This window comes from Oncorhynchus mykiss, chromosome 13 (assembly GCF_057628025.1).
Source record: "Oncorhynchus mykiss isolate SJ-2025 chromosome 13, ASM5762802v1, whole genome shotgun sequence".
NCBI lineage: Eukaryota > Metazoa > Chordata > Actinopteri > Salmoniformes > Salmonidae > Oncorhynchus > Oncorhynchus mykiss.
The window spans coordinates 59606736-59622519 of NC_143034.1; the positions used below are offsets into that span (position 1 = coordinate 59606736).

The 15784-nt window shown below is 46.2% G+C and overlaps 1 protein-coding gene across 3 annotated transcripts in view; it reads left to right on the plus strand.

The window, feature by feature from the left end:
• LOC110486711 (acid-sensing ion channel 2) overlaps positions 1-15784 on the plus strand; it is a 445230-nt gene that overhangs the window by 380794 nt on the left and 48652 nt on the right. For all 3 annotated transcript variants that reach the window (XM_090196995.1, XM_090196994.1, XM_090196993.1), the window contains one exon: positions 15032-15182. In XM_090196995.1, coding sequence (XP_090053121.1) covers positions 15032-15182 — 151 coding nt within the window. The remainder of the gene's footprint in view (positions 1-15031; positions 15183-15784) is intronic.

Sequence of the window (15784 nt, forward strand, 5' to 3'; positions counted from 1 at the left end):
AATGACCGCTGGGTAATTAAACATGATGTTACCTGCCCAGTTAGCTGACGAGGGTTCCAAGGGAGCACTTGAGTGTGTGAATGGTTTGGGCTGATGCTTATTAACTCTAATGTAAGCTCTAATTAGCAGACAGAGATACTTTAGTCAAATGAACCAAGGTCATGCTGACGACCAAAACAACCTGTTTACTGGGATGCTGCTGCATGTTGAATCCCGTTCAATCTGCTTTTTGGTCAGTTAGGTTTGGACCAATGTGTTTTGACATTGACAGATTACTGTCTATGCTGGGACATGCTGCTGATGTTGATATTCTCCATTCATGCAGGCTGGGTCCATATTGGTCTCTATACACTCGGGTATTTCTGTCACTATGCTATCAACCGGAGCCATCCCTGGTACAGTTAAGTCCAGTCCCAGTCAGAGACAGACACTGAGTCACGGGTACCTGCAAACCAAGAGTGATTTCTCTATGAATATGTATCCCCCCCGTCTCTGCGCTGTGGCTCTGGCAGCTCTTAGCCCCTGATGTATAATTTAGATAGATTCATATCTGTGGAAGGAGGGAGCTGCTCTACTGAGGAGAAGGGGGTGTCTCATACTCCCTTTCTACCCACATCCTTCTATCACCATAACACTGTCCACCTGGACAATTACTCATGTCCATAGAAGCACTCATACACTGGCCATCAGGGTTGGGGAGTAACGGATTACATGTAAGGGATTACCTAAAAACGATAACTGTAATCTGTTACGTTACCAGCAAAAATATTGTAATCAGATTACAGATACTTTTGAAAAACTAAATGACATAGAGGATTACTTTTAAATTCAGAAAGGATCTTTGACACTTCTCTTTCCTAAATTACATTCAAATCAGCATTGAAAAAAGGTGCAAGTTTAAGTTTGTTCCACCTGAGCGAGTCTGACCACAAGTCAGAGACCACTATGATGACACACCAGATGTGTTTGATGGATCACGGGAAAAGAGCAGGAATAGGCTTTTGTAGACTACAGTTTAAGCTATGTCTTCCAATGGTACGACTGCTGTCGGCATCCAAAGATGATCAAATTTTAATAAACGCAATGAGATAAGGATGACAGCAGTGGTGTAGTCTACAACGATACGGATATATCTTATTATTGATATCTACATAGCTCATTGATGTGAATCACGCTGCTGCTCTCTCATTTAGTCATTTGTGCCTTACGGATTGTTGTTGTTGTGGATGGCTGTTCACAAATCTAAATGTGTATTTGAACCCAATAATGGTTGATTTCAAGAACTTTAAACTTCCTATCAATCATTGTTTTTGAAACCAGTGGACAGCCAATGAAAAATGCGCTCTTGCAAAAGCTGCATAGTGAGGATTCCAGCCTATGGAATAAAAGTGAGGATTTTATTGCTCAATCTAATTCATGCTGATAAAATAAATATCCATAGTCCTAATGGACACATGCTGAAACGTGCACCCTTTTGATAGACTTAAAGGGGCAATCTGTAGTTACTACTGTCACACCCTGATCTGGTTCACCTGTCCTTGTGATTGTCTCCAAATCAAATCAACCCAGACAGGATGACCACATCCAGACAGGCGCCAACCCAGACAGGATGACCACATCAGTGACTCAACCCACTCAGGTGACGCACCCCCTCCAGGGACAGCATGAGAGAGCCCCAGTAAGCCAGTGACTCAGCCCCTGTAATAGGGTTAGAGGCAGAGAATCCCAGTGGAAAGAGGGGAACCGGCCAGGCAGAGACAGCAAGGGCGGTTCGTTGCGAGCCTTTCCGTTCACCCTCCCACTCCTGGGCCAGACTACACTCAATCATATGACCCACTGAAGAGATGAGTCTTCAGTAGAGACTTAAAGGTTGAGACCGAGTTTGCGTCTCTGACATGGGTAGGCAGACCGTTCCATAAAAATGGAGCTCTATAGGAGAAAGCCCTGCTTCCAGCTGTTTGCTTAGAAATTCTAGGGACAATTAGGAGGCCTGCGTCTTGTGACCGTAGCGTACGTGTAGGTATGTACGGCAGGACCAAATCAGAGAGATAGGTAGGAGCAAGCCCATGTAATGCTTTGTAGGTTAGCAGTAAAACCTTGAAATCAGCCCTTGCTTTGACAGGAAGCCAGTGTAGAGAGGCTAGCACTGGAGTAATATGATCAAATTTTTTGGTTCTAGTCAGGATTCTAGCAGCCGTATTTAGCACTAACTGAAGTTTATTTAGTGCTTTATCCGGGTAGCCGGAAAGTAGAGCATTGCAGTAGTCTAACCTAGAAGTGACAGAAGCATGGATTAATTTTTCTGCATAATTTTTGGACAGAAAGTTTCTGATTTTTGCAATGTTACGTAGATGGAAAAAAGCTGTCCTTGAAATGGTCTTGATATGTTCTTCAAAAGAGAGATCAGGGTCCAGAGTAACGCCGAGGTCCTTCACAGTTTTATTTGAGACGACTGTACAACCATTAAGATTAATTGTCAGATTCAACAGAAGATCTCTTTGTTTCTTGGGACCTAGAACAAGCATCTCTGTTTTGTCCGAGTTTAAAAGTAGAAAGTTTGCAGCCATCCACTTCCTTATGTCTGAAACACATTCTTCTAGCAAGGGCAATTTTGGGGCTTCACCATGTTTCATTGAAATGTACAGCTGTGTGTCATCCGCATAGCAGTGAAAGTTAACATTATGTTTTCGAATAACATCCCCAAGAGGTAAAATATATAGTGAAAACAATAGTGGTCCTAAAACGGAACCTTGAGGAACACCGAAATTTACAGTTGATTTGTCAGAGGACAAACCATTCACAGATACAAACTGATATCTTTCCGACAGATAAGATCTAAACCAGGCCAGAACTTGTCCATGTAGACCAATTTGGGTTTCCAATCTCTCCAAAAGAATGTGGTGATCGATGGTATCAAAAGCAGCACTAAGGTCTAGGAGCACGAGGACAGATGCAGAGCCTCGGTCCGATGCCATTAAAATGTAATTTACCACCTTCACAAGTGCCGTCTCAGTGCTATGATGGGGTCTAAAACCAGACTGAAGCATTTCGTATACATTGTTTGTCTTCAGGAAGGCAGTGAGTTGTTGCGCAACAGCCTTTTCTAAAATTTTTGAGAGGAATGGAAGATTCGATATAGGCCGATAGTTTTTTATATTTTCTGGGTCAAGGTTTGGCTTTTTCAAGAGAGGCTTTATTACTGCCACTTTTAGTGAGTTTGGTATACATCCGATAGAGAGCCGTTTATTATGTTCAACATAGGAGGGCCAAGCACAGGAAGCAGCTCTTTCAGTAGTTTAGTTGGAATAGGGTCCAGTATGCAGCTTGAAGGTCTACCAGAGTCTATTAAACTTGGGCTGTCTCTTGCGGAGGTCATAAGTGAGCTTTTCAAGAGGGAGAAAGTCAACAATCTGGTCAATCCACATTTTAAATGTAGGAGAGGTATTAGTGTCATGTATTGTCATGTTGTGTGTTTCTGTCCTTTCCCTTCACCCTGTCTCCCTCTGCTGGTCGTTGTTAGGTTACCTTTTCTCCCCCTCTTTCCCCCAGCTGTGCCTTGTCTCCTCCTAACTACCCATTCACCCCGTTTCCCACCTGTTCCCTTTTTCCCTCTGATTAGGTCCCTATATCTCTCTCTGTTTTTGTTCCTGTCCTTGTCGGATTCTTGTTTGTTGTGTTTCATGCCTGAACCAGACTATCGTCCTGTTTGCTGTAACCTTGTCCTGTCCTGTCGGAATCTGCCGGTCTATCTGAGCCTACCTACGTTTGGTTATTAAAGAAGCTCTGTTTAAGTTAGTTCGCTTTTGGGTCCTCCTTCACTCACCATAACAGAAGAATCCGACCAAGAATGGACCCAGCGACTTCGGATCCTCTCCACTCAGCCGTCGAGATCCAGGGAGCGATGCTAGGCAGACACGAGCAGGAATTGTCTGCTGCTCGACATGCCGTTGAGACCCTGGCCACCCAAGTCTCCAACCTCACAGAACAGGTTCACCATCTCCGCCTCGATCCACCGGCCACTTCCAGGGCTTTCGAATCTCCGGAGCCCAGAATCAATAACCCGCCGTGTTACTCTGGGGAGCCCACTGAATGCCGCTCGTTCCTCACCCAGTGTGATATTGTGTTTTCTCTCCAGCCCAACACTTACGCCAGGAGCACTGCTCGTGTCGCCTACGTCATATCTCTCCTTACTGGACGGGCTCGTGAGTGGGGCACGGCAATCTGGGAGGCAAGGGCTGAGTGTACTAACCAGTATCAGGACTTTAAGGAGGAGATGATACGGGTTTTTGATCGATCTGTTTTTGGGGAGGAGGCTTCCAGGGCCCTGTCTTCCCTATGTCAAGGCAATCGATCCATAACTGACTACTCTATTGAGTTTCGCACTCTTGCTGCCTCCAGTGGCTGGAATGAGCCGGCTTTGCTCGCTCGTCTTCTGGAGGGTCTCCGCGCAGAGGTAAAGGATGAGATTCTCTCCCGGGAGGTTCCTTCCAGCGTGGATTCCTTGATTGAACTCGCTATTCGCATTGAGCGACGGGTTGATCTTCGTCACCGAGCTCGTGGAAAGGAGCTCGCGTTCTCCGTTGCCCCCCTCTCCGCATCACTACCATCTTCCTCTGCCGGCTCGGGAGCTGAGCCTATGCAGCTGGGAGGTATCCGCATCTCGACTAAGGAGAGGGAACGGAGAATCACCAACCGCCTCTGTCTCTATTGCGGTTCTGCTGGCCATTTTGTCACTTCATGTCCAGTAAAAGCCAGAGCTCATCAGTAAGCGGAGGGCTACTGGTGAGCGCTACTACTCCTGTCTCTCCTTCAAGATCCTGCACTACCTTGTCGGTCCATCTACGCTGGACCGGTTCGTCAGCTTCCTGCAGTGCCTTAATAGACTCTGGGGCCGAGGGCTGTTTTATGGACGAGACCTGGGCTCGGGAACATGACATTCCTCTCAGACAGTTAAGGGAGTCCACGGCCTTGTTCGCCCTGGATGGTAGTCCTCTCCCCAGGATTCAGCGTGAGACGCTACCCTTAACCCTCACTGTTTCTGGTAATCATAGCGAAACCATTTCTTTTTTGATTTTTCGTTCACCTTTTACACCTGTTGTTTTGGGCCATCCCTGGCTAGTTTGTCATAATCCTTCCATTAATTGGTCTAGTAATTCTATCCTCTCCTGGAACGTCTCTTGTCATGTGAAATGTTTAATGTCTGCTATCCCTCCTGTTTCCTCTGTCTCTTCTTCACAGGAGGAGCCTGGTGATTTGACAGGGGTGCCGGAGGAATATCACGATCTGCGCACGGTGTTCAGTCGGTCCAGGGCCACCTCTCTTCCTCCACACCGGTCGTATGATTGTAGTATTGATCTCCTTCCGGGAACCACTCCCCCCCGGGGTAGACTATACTCTCTGTCGGCTCCCGAACGTAAGGCTCTCGAGGATTATTTGTCTGTAGCTCTTGACGCCGGTACCATAGTCCCCTCCTCCTCTCCCGCCGGAGCGGGGTTTTTTTTTGTCAAGAAGAAGGACGGGTCTCTGCGCCCCTGCATAGATTATCGAGGGCTGAATGACATAACAGTTAAGAATCGTTATCCGCTTCCTCTTATGTCCTCAGCCTTCGAGATCCTGCAGGGAGCCAGGTTTTTCACTAAGTTGGACCTTCGTAACGCTTACCATCTCGTGCGCATCAGGGAGGGGGACGAGTGGAAGACGGCGTTTAACACTCCGTTAGGGCACTTTGAATACCGGGTTCTTCCTTTCGGCCTCGCTAACGCTCCAGCTGTCTTTCAGGCATTAGTCAATGATGTCCTGAGAGACATGCTGAACATCTTTGTTTTCGTTTACCTTGACGATATCCTGATTTTTTCACCGTCACTCCAGATTCATCTTCAGCACGTTCGACGTGTCCTCCAGCGCCTTTTAGAGAATTGTCTTTTTGTGAAGGCTGAGAAGTGCACTTTTCATGCCTCCTCCGTCACATTTCTCGGTTCTGTTATTTCCGCTGAAGGCATTAAGATGGATCCCGCTAAGGTCCAAGCTGTCATTGATTGGCCCGCCCCTAAGTCACGCGTCGAGCTGCAGCGCTTTCTCGGCTTCGCGAACTTCTATCGTCGTTTCATCCGTAATTTCGGTCAGGTGGCAGCTCCTCTCACAGCCCTTACTTCTGTCAAGACGTGCTTTAAGTGGTCCATTTCCGCCCAGGGAGCTTTTGATCTCCTCAAGAATCGTTTTACATCCGCTCCTATCCTTGTTACACCTGACGTCTCTAGACAGTTCGTTGTCGAGGTTGACGCGTCAGAGGTGGGCGTGGGAGCCATTCTTTCTCAGCGCTCCCTCTCTGACGACAAGGTCCACCCATGCGCGTATTTTTCTCATCGCCTGTCCCCGTCGGAACGTAACTATGATGTGGGAAACCGCGAACTGCTCGCCATCCGGTTAGCCCTAGGCGAATGGCGACAGTGGTTGGAGGGGGCGACCGTTCCTTTTGTCGTTTGGACTGACCATAGGAACCTTGAGTACATCCGTTCTGCCAAACGACTTAATGCGCGTCAGGCGCGTTGGGCGCTGTTTTTCGCTCGTTTCGAGTTCGTGATTTCTTATCGTCCGGGTTCTAAGAACACCAAGCCTGATGCTTTATCTCGTCTCTTCAGTTCTTCAGTAGCCTCCACTGACCCCGAGGGGATTCTCCCTGAGGGGCGTGTTGTCGGGTTGACTGTCTGGGGAATTGAGAGGCAGGTAAAGCAAGCGCTCACTCACACTCCGTCGCCGCGCGCTTGTCCTAGGAACCTTCTTTTCGTTCCCGTTCCTACTCGTCTGGCCGTTCTTCAGTGGGCTCACTCTGCCAAGTTAGCCGGCCACCCTGGCGTTCGGGGTACGCTTGCTTCCATTCGCCAGCGTTTTTGGTGGCCCACCCGGGAGCATGACACGCGTCGTTTCGTGGCTGCTTGTTCGGTCTGCGCGCAGACTAAGTCCGGTAACTCCCCTCCTGCCGGCCGTCTCAGGCCGCTTCCCATTCCCTCTCGACCGTGGTCTCACATCGCCTTAGATTTTGTCACCGGACTGCCTTCGTCAGCGGGGAAGACTGTTATTCTTACGGTTGTCGATAGGTTCTCTAAGGCGGCTCATTTCATTCCCCTTGCTAAGCTTCCTTCTGCTAAAGAGACGGCACAAATCATCATCGAGAATGTTTTCAGAATTCATGGCCTTCCGTCAGACGTCGTTTCGGACAGAGGGCCGCAATTCACGTCTCAATTTTGGAGGGAGTTTTGCCGTTTGATTGGGGCTTCCGTCAGTCTCTCTTCCGGCTTTCACCCCCAGTCTAACGGTCAAGCAGAACGGGCCAATCAGACTATTGGTCGCATCTTACGCAGTCTTTCTTTTCGCAACCCTGCGTCTTGGTCAGAACAGCTCCCCTGGGCAGAATACGCCCACAACTCGCTTCCTTCGTCTGCGACCGGGCTATCTCCTTTTCAGAGTAGCCTCGGGTACCAGCCTCCGCTGTTCTCATCTCAGTTCGCCGAGTCCAGCGTCCCCTCCGCTCAGGCTTTTGTCCAACGTTGCGAGCGCACCTGGAAGAGGGTCAGGTCTGCACTTTGCCGTTATAGGACGCAGACTGTGAGGGCTGCTAATAAGCGTAGAACTAAGAGTCCTAGATATTGTCGCGGTCAGAGAGTTTGGCTCTCCACTCAGAACCTTCCCCTTAAGACGGCTTCTCGCAAGTTGACCCCGCGGTTCATTGGTCCGTTCCATATTTCTCGGGTCATTAATCCTGTCGCAGTTCGACTTCTTCTTCCGCGATACCTTCGTCGCGTCCACCCGGTCTTCCATGTCTCCTGTATTAAGCCCGTTCTTCGCGCCCCCGCTCGTCTTCCCCCCCCCCCCCCCCATCCTTGTCGAGGGCGCACCCATCTACAGGGTCCGCAGGATTTTGGACATGCGTCCTCGGGGCCGTGGTCACCAGTACCTCGTTGATTGGGAGGGGTACGGTCCTGAGGAGAGGGTCTGGGTTCCCTCTCGGGACGTGCTGGACCGTGCGCTGATCGAGGATTTCCTCCGTTGCCGCCAGGTTTCCTCCTCGAGTGCGCCAGGAGGCGCTCGGTGAGTGGGGGGGTACTGTCATGTATTGTCATGTTGTGTGTTTCTGTCCTTTCCCTTCACCCTGTCTCCCTCTGCTGGTCGTTGTTAGGTTACCTTTTCTCCCCCTCTTTCCCCCAGCTGTGCCTTGTCTCCTCCTAACTACCCATTCACCCCGTTTCCCACCTGTTCCCTTTTTCCCTCTGATTAGGTCCCTATATCTCTCTCTGTTTTTGTTCCTGTCCTTGTCGGATTCTTGTTTGTTGTGTTTCATGCCTGAACCAGACTATCGTCCTGTTTGCTGTAACCTTGTCCTGTCCTGTCGGAATCTGCCGGTCTATCTGAGCCTACCTACGTTTGGTTATTAAAGAAGCTCTGTTTAAGTTAGTTCGCTTTTGGGTCCTCCTTCACTCACCATAACAATTAGAGGCTCACAATAGAAGAATACATTTATTAGCAAAGTATGTAATAGTCATAAGCATGTTCTCTGTCTGGATCAAGAACAAAGTCCTGCTGGGCATTAAGAAGATAGATACACGGGGTCATATCAAGCTGTACATCTAGTATCTGGCAATCTCTCTACAGCTCCAAAATACATGCATATAGGTTCCACTTTCAGAGGTACATCTTGTACAGTAAGGAGACATATCTGTTTTCATTCTATGGAGTCTCAAAGGAGTATAATACAATTTGTACAAAAATGTGTAATTAAATTCTTTCATTTTTACATTAGTAGAGGAGCAGTAAACCCTGTCGCAAACCTCCGCCCAGAACTCATCACTGATAGTCAGACCAAGGTCCTTTTCCCAGATTATTTTCAAAGGAGGAGCCTCCTTGCTCAGAAAGGAGTCTATAGATATGCCTTTAATGGATTGTGCTGTGACAAGAAGGGTTTCAACTTCATTCAACTGAGTTCTAAACCTCCTCTTGGAAGTAAAAGAGGAAATTACATGTCTAATTTGAAGATATAAAAAAAAGGGATCTTGGCACATTGAATTCACTGCAGAGCTCTTGAAAGGATTTCAGTGTAGTGGTTTTCTGATGAAATAGGTCTGAAAAGGTCCTGATTCCTAGAGTATGCCAAAGATTAAAGTTGGCATCCCTCAGGGCTTTTGGCAAGTCTGGGTTGCCTACTATAGGCGAGTGAGAACATATTTGGCAGGAAATGCCCAGGTATTTCTTACAGTCCCTCCACGAAAGGTTTTGGCTATGTTGCCCACGAAAGGTTTTGGCTATGTTGCCCACTTCACTAAAGTTATTAATGAATATAATTGAGCATAGGGGCAATGAACCACAGGATTGGGCTTCTATCTGAATCCACGTTGACACTTGTCTGTTTGTGATCCATGTTAGCATGTTGCGGATTTGGGCAGACCAGTAGTACAGTTGAAGGGAGGGAAGGGCAAGACCACCCTTAGATTCAGGTTTCGATAGAGTGGAGAACTTGATCCTAGGTTTTGGTGATGCTTTGGTTAGTTGTTTTGAAAAAGGAAACTGGGAGATAGCATGGGAGCATCTGAAATAAATAGTTCAGTTTAGGGAGGATATTCATACGGATGACATTAATTCTTCTGCGTTCTTGATTCGATCCAGGAGTGGAAGATAATTTTCCTTGAAAAGGCTATTCAGATCTGGTGTTATGAAGATCCCAAGGTATTTAAACCCCTGTGTCTTCCATTGGAATGGACATAGTGTCATCATAGAGCTGGTGAGTGTAATATTGAGAGGGCAGACAGTGGATTTGTTCAAATTGATCTTATAACCTGAAAACCTGCCATACTGAGCAATTGTTTCTAAAATGGCAGGGATTTCTCAGGGATGGATATGTAGAGCAAGACATCATCAGCGTAAAGCGAAATCTTGTGCTGCAGGCCGCCTGCAGAAACACCCGTAATACTTGGATTGCTCCTTATCAACTCTCTCAGAGGCTCCGCCCCCAACAAGTAAAGCAGGGGGGACAGCGATAACCCTTGTCTTGTGCACCGTTCTAGAGGGAATCTGTCAGAGTTCAGTTCGTTAGTAGTCACCATGGCATTTGGATGAGAGTATAGTGATTTGATCCATTTAATAAAATGTGGGCCCATATTGAACTTTTCTAAGACTGAAAACAGAAATCTCCACTCCATCCTGTCAGACGCCTTCTCAGCATCCAGTGAAGCCAGCAGGACAGGGGTCTTCTGTGCGTTTACTTGATCAATAATATAAAAAAGACGGTGAATGTTATCAGAAGAGTATCTGTCTCTAATAAATTCAGTTTGGTCCGCTTTTATTATTTTGGGAAGAACAGTGTTTAGTCTTTTGGCGAGCAATTTGGTAATTGTTTTGTAGTCGAAATCCAACAAGCTTATGGGCCGGAAGGACGAGCAGGATAGAGGGTCCTTGTCTTCTTTGAGCAACACTGTAATGCGAGCTGTGTGCATTGAGTCTGGGAGAACTCCGTTTTTGCAAAAGTCCTCCAGCATTGGCATGAAGATAGGGCTGACCTGGGGCCAAAAAGCTTTGTAGAACTCTCTGGGGAATCCATCTGGGCCTGGGAACTTATTAGGTGGCATGGAGGTAATTGCCTCCAGGATCTCCTCAGGAGTAAAGGGGGAGTTGAGATCTTCTTGGTCGGTGTCTGATAGTTTAGGTAGCGAGATTCCCTCTAGGAAAGAGTGGAGTTCTGCCTCCGTGTGTTAAATTGATCTTTTTTGGGTCATATGTGACCTCGTCCTCTGCTGTTCGAATAGCCATGATTGTACGCTCTGACTGCACTTTTTTTAATTGGTAAGAAAGCAATCTACTAGGCCTATTGCTATACTCATGGTATTTCTGTTTATTAAAGAAAACTTTTTTTTATCTCCCGAGTGTAGTCCAAATTCAGTTTGGCTTTGGCTGCTTTAAGTTGACTCCAGGAGGTGCTGTCTGGGGATTGTTTATGTACTTTTTCACAGCATTCCAGCTCCCTCTCGAGATCTAGCCTGTGTGCTTCCCTTGCTTTTTTCTTAGAGGAAGCATATGCAATTAGATGACCTCTTAGTGTGGCTTTAGCAGCGTCCACATTGTGGCCGGAGAAACAGGAGAATCTTTGTTGTCTTGTGTGTAGTTGTTTATCCATGTAGTTACCAATGTATGGAACGCTTCGTTTGATAACATGGAGGTCTTGAATTTCCAGCTCTTTGACCTCGGGATGTTTTTGCAGAGGTCCAAGCGGAGGTGGACAAAGGCGTGATCTGAAAGTGCTATGGGTCCGATTGTACACGTGGCTGAATTTATGAAACTCTTTGGGATAAAAATGTAATCTATACGGGAGTAGGTGTTATGGACATTAGAGTAGTATGTATAGTCCATAGATGAGCTATTAGTCTCTCTCCAGATATCTATCAGTCCCATCTCTTTAGTAAGAGAGTTCAACATCTTTGCAGATCTAGGATTTGTGGTGGGGACTTGAGATGATTTGTCTAAGGTTGGGTTAAGGGTACAATTAAAATCTCCGGCCACCACGCCAAAGGAAACACAATGCTCATTGAACAGGGTTATTATTTTTTAAATGAAAGCAGGAGTATCTGTGTTAGGGGCATATATGTTTAAGATAGTAATTGGTTGACCATATAGTGACCCAGTTATCAAAATAAATCTCCCCTCCAGATCAGATATGTTTTTGTCAATTATGAATGGAACATTCTTATGGATACGAATGGCTGTACCTCTACTGTTTGATTTGAAAGATGAGAAATACACCTGTCCCACCCAAGCTCTGCGGAGTTTGGCATGTTCAGCATCACAGAGGTGTGTCTCTTGTAATAGCGCGATATCTGCTTTTTTCCTTTTTTAGAGCACATGGTATCTGTTTCCGTTTTACTGTACGTTGGGATCTCAACTCAGAAAGGATGTCTTCGACAGAGTGTGAGGTTGGCATTCGTTGGGCCTCGGGGAGGAACGGGTCCTCTTGCTCCTGGCTAATGGCGCTAGCTTTTTCTGAAGCTTCTTCTTGGAGGCTTTTTCTGTCGCTAATACTCGAGTCCGGGTAAAAATGTCACCTGTAGTGTCGCCTTTTGTAGCCGCCATGACTTTTTTACTAAAGCTAAAGGAGTTTAAACTTGAAGTGGAGGTAAGATTAGGAATTGGAAACTACTTGTGCGGAGCTCTTAGTTCACGCGGCCATCTCGTTCAAGGGTCACATGATCCCCCCCACCTCCTTCCCAATTTTGTCATATCCAAATGCGATCCAATTACGATCTTGTCTCATTGCTGCAACTCCCCAACGGGCTCGGAAGAGGCAAAGATCGAGTCATCCCTCTTCCGAAACATGACGCACCAAACCGCGTTTCTTAACACCGTCAAGCTTAACCCAGAAGCCAGCCGCATCAATGTATCGGAGGAAACACCGTTCAGCTGACAACCAAAGTTAGCCTGTAGGCAGCCAGACAACCACAAGGAGTCGCTAGAGTGCGATGAGCTAACTGAAGCTCCTCTGGCCAAACTCTCCCCTAACCCGGACAACACTGAGCCAATTGTGCGCCGCCCTATGGGACTCCCGATCACGGCCGGTCATGACACAGCCTGGGATCGAACCCCAGGCTGTAGTGATGCCGCAGACCGCTGCGCCACTCGGGAGGCCCCTGTTCTATTTACTTTTAACTTTGAAAACTCCCTAGTCGTTGCCGATGACAAGGATAAAATGATGCATGGTCGAAAATATGAGGAGTGGTACTCAGTGATGGGTTGTATTGGATTTGCCCCAAACACAACACTTTCTATTCAGGACATAAAGTTCATTTCTTTGACACATTTTTTGCAATTTTACTTTTGTGCCTTATTGCAAACAGGATGCATGTTTTGGAATACTTTAATTCTGTACAGGCTTCCTTCTTTTCACTGATATTTAGGTTAGTATTGTGGAGTAACTACAATGTTGTTGATCCATCCTCAGTTTTCTCCTATCACAGCCATTAAACTCTGTAACTGTTGGCCTCATGGTGAAATCCCTGAGCGGTTTCCTTCCTGTCCAGCAACTGAGTTAGGAAGAACACCTGTATATTTGTAGTGACTGGGTGTATTGATACACCATCCAACGTGTAATTATTAACTTCACCCTGCTGAAAGGGATATTTAATGTCTGCTTTTTTTTTTTTAACCCATGAACAATAAGTCCCTTCTTTGTGAGGCATTGGAAAATCTCCCTTGTCTTTGTGGTTGAATCTGTGTTTGAAATTCATTGCTCAACTGAGGGACCTTACAGACAATTGTATGTGTGGGGTACAGAGATGAAGTAGTCATTCAAAAATCATATTAAACACTATTATTGCACACAGAGTGAGTACAACTTTTTATGTGACTTGTTAACTTGTTAAGCACATTTGTACTCCTGAACTTATTTAGGATTGCCATAACAAAGGGGTTGAATACTTATTGACATTTCAGCTTTTCATTTGTAATTACTTAGTAAACATTTTAGTTGCTTAGTAAACATTACTTAGTAAACATTCCACTAAGACATTATGTGGTATTGTGTGTGGGCCAGTGAAACAAAATCTTAATGTAACCATTTTAAATTCAGGCTGTAACACAACAAAATGAGGGAAAAGTCAAGGGGTGTGAATACTTTCTGAAGGCACTGTAACTGTAACCATTCTGAGCTCCCAGAACCACACTGATCCCAGACTAGAACATAGAAGGGCAGATAGGCCACCACTGCTTCTATCCAATAAGAAGGCTTGGAGTGTGTGACCTTGTTGATGATGTTCAAACAGCATTATATTCCTCAGTCCTTCTCTGATTGGTGAGGGAAAGGAAGGTGGGCTGAGGGTTGTTATGGTGATTATTATCCATGAGCAGGGACCTCCCAACACCCATCTAATTTACGTGTGTGCATCTTTTACACACCTGTCTCTAAATAAGCTGCACTGATTCTGCATTTTACGCCAGTCTATTATTCATATAAACCTCAAAGTCGCTATCTAACACAGTGGTGTGACATATAACTGTGCCGATTTGTTTGATTGAATGAGGGGCAAAAGTTCAGTTATTACCTAGAAAAATCTGAGCTTTCCCTATGCATTCCTTCTCATAATGGCATCTCAACAGTTTTCCTTGAACTGTTAACAATGTACTGAAAATGGGGATGGCGAATGCAGGTTTTTCCTCCCATGAACTCCATGCCACTAATGGCAGAGTGAGCACCACTTTTAAGTGATTACAGGGTAAAGTGCCCATGCTTTTTTCAAATCTCTGCCACTACTTTCCTTTAAGGCCTAATCTGGCCCTACTTTACCCAATATAGGAGCTGAAAAGTGCTTTCTCCACCTGACCGGAGCAGAGTGGAGCTGCAGAAAGCCTGTTATTAGCTGTCCTTCAGAGAGCGATGGCTCCACAGCCTGTAATGCTTCTGCTCATCCAGCCACTTGAAGGGAGGGGGAACAACAACCACATGCTCCATTACACTGAAATGATAGGATTTGTCTCCAATGTGGCCCATTGCCCTGCCATAAAGTGTATGCTCGTAAACACATTTTTAAAAAGCACAAGGTGCTTTCTCATAGGAGAATGTGTTAGAAGGTTGTTGTGTGCCATTGGGATTGATCATGTATTTCTATCAAGGGCAACCAAGGGACCAATCAACATTTTGTGTTCCTAGTCTCCACATGAATCCTTAATACTTAACTTTTGTTCCAGGCTCTGTTGTTGTCATTTGAATTTGCCTGTAGGGTGTTACAATCATTATCGTATCAAGTTCAGCTTGCTGATTTCTTAATGCATTTAGAAGGCTATAAGGACAGTTCTTCCCTAAATCGCCTCAGGGAATGTCATGGTACCAGTTTATGATTAGTTAATGTATCAGTCCATCTCCTGATGTCCACCAGCCTGTGTACATAACATGGTCAGTACTAACTTCTGCTCTCTCTCTGTCTCTCTGTCTCTCTGTCTCTCTGTCTCTCTCTCTCTCTCTCTCTCTCTCTCTCTCTCTCTCTCACTCTCTCTCTCTCTGCAGGTGTTCACCAGGTATGGGAAGTGTTACATGTTCAACGCAGCGGAGGAGGGGAAGACGCTGCGGACCACCATGAAGGGAGGGACGGGGAACGGCCTGGAGATTATGCTGGACATCCAGCAGGACGAGTACCTACCCGTGTGGGGCGACACAGGTAGGCCCAACTACACCATACCTGACCCTCTCCATCCAAATCACAATGTATCCATGTAGAGGGTGCTCAATCTGACTGTGTGGAGTTGACAACTGGTGTCCCCCAAAGTTATATTCTATGTCCTGTGTTTTTCACCATTTATATAAATTCTGCCCAAAATGTATTGACTTGCTGTCAAATAACAGCTCCAGCCAGGATGTGTTTTTCCTTTCAGATTTGGAAGCGATGCCATTCCTTTATCAGTTTCAGTTTCCTGATGATTTGTTGTTCATAGTGGAAGAAGCCCTGTTAGTTGTTCATATAGTCTTGTGTAGGAGGGAGCTTGCTGCCTGACCTGTTAGCTGCACAATGAGCCTCATTGAAAGCCTTGCTCACGTCTCAACCTGCGTGGAAGTGAAGACAGGGGAGTTGTTGAAGCACAGCATCAAGCCAAGTCATGGGCCCTCTAGCAGATAGACTATATTTACTCTCCATATATAGAACATGTATCATGCAGAGAGCCTGTTTATTTCCCCCGATCAATTCTCCACATGTTCTTCTCAGATTAGCAGTGGGACACATAGGCTTCTCCTCAGCTGTCCCTTCCCATCACTGGTGTGTTT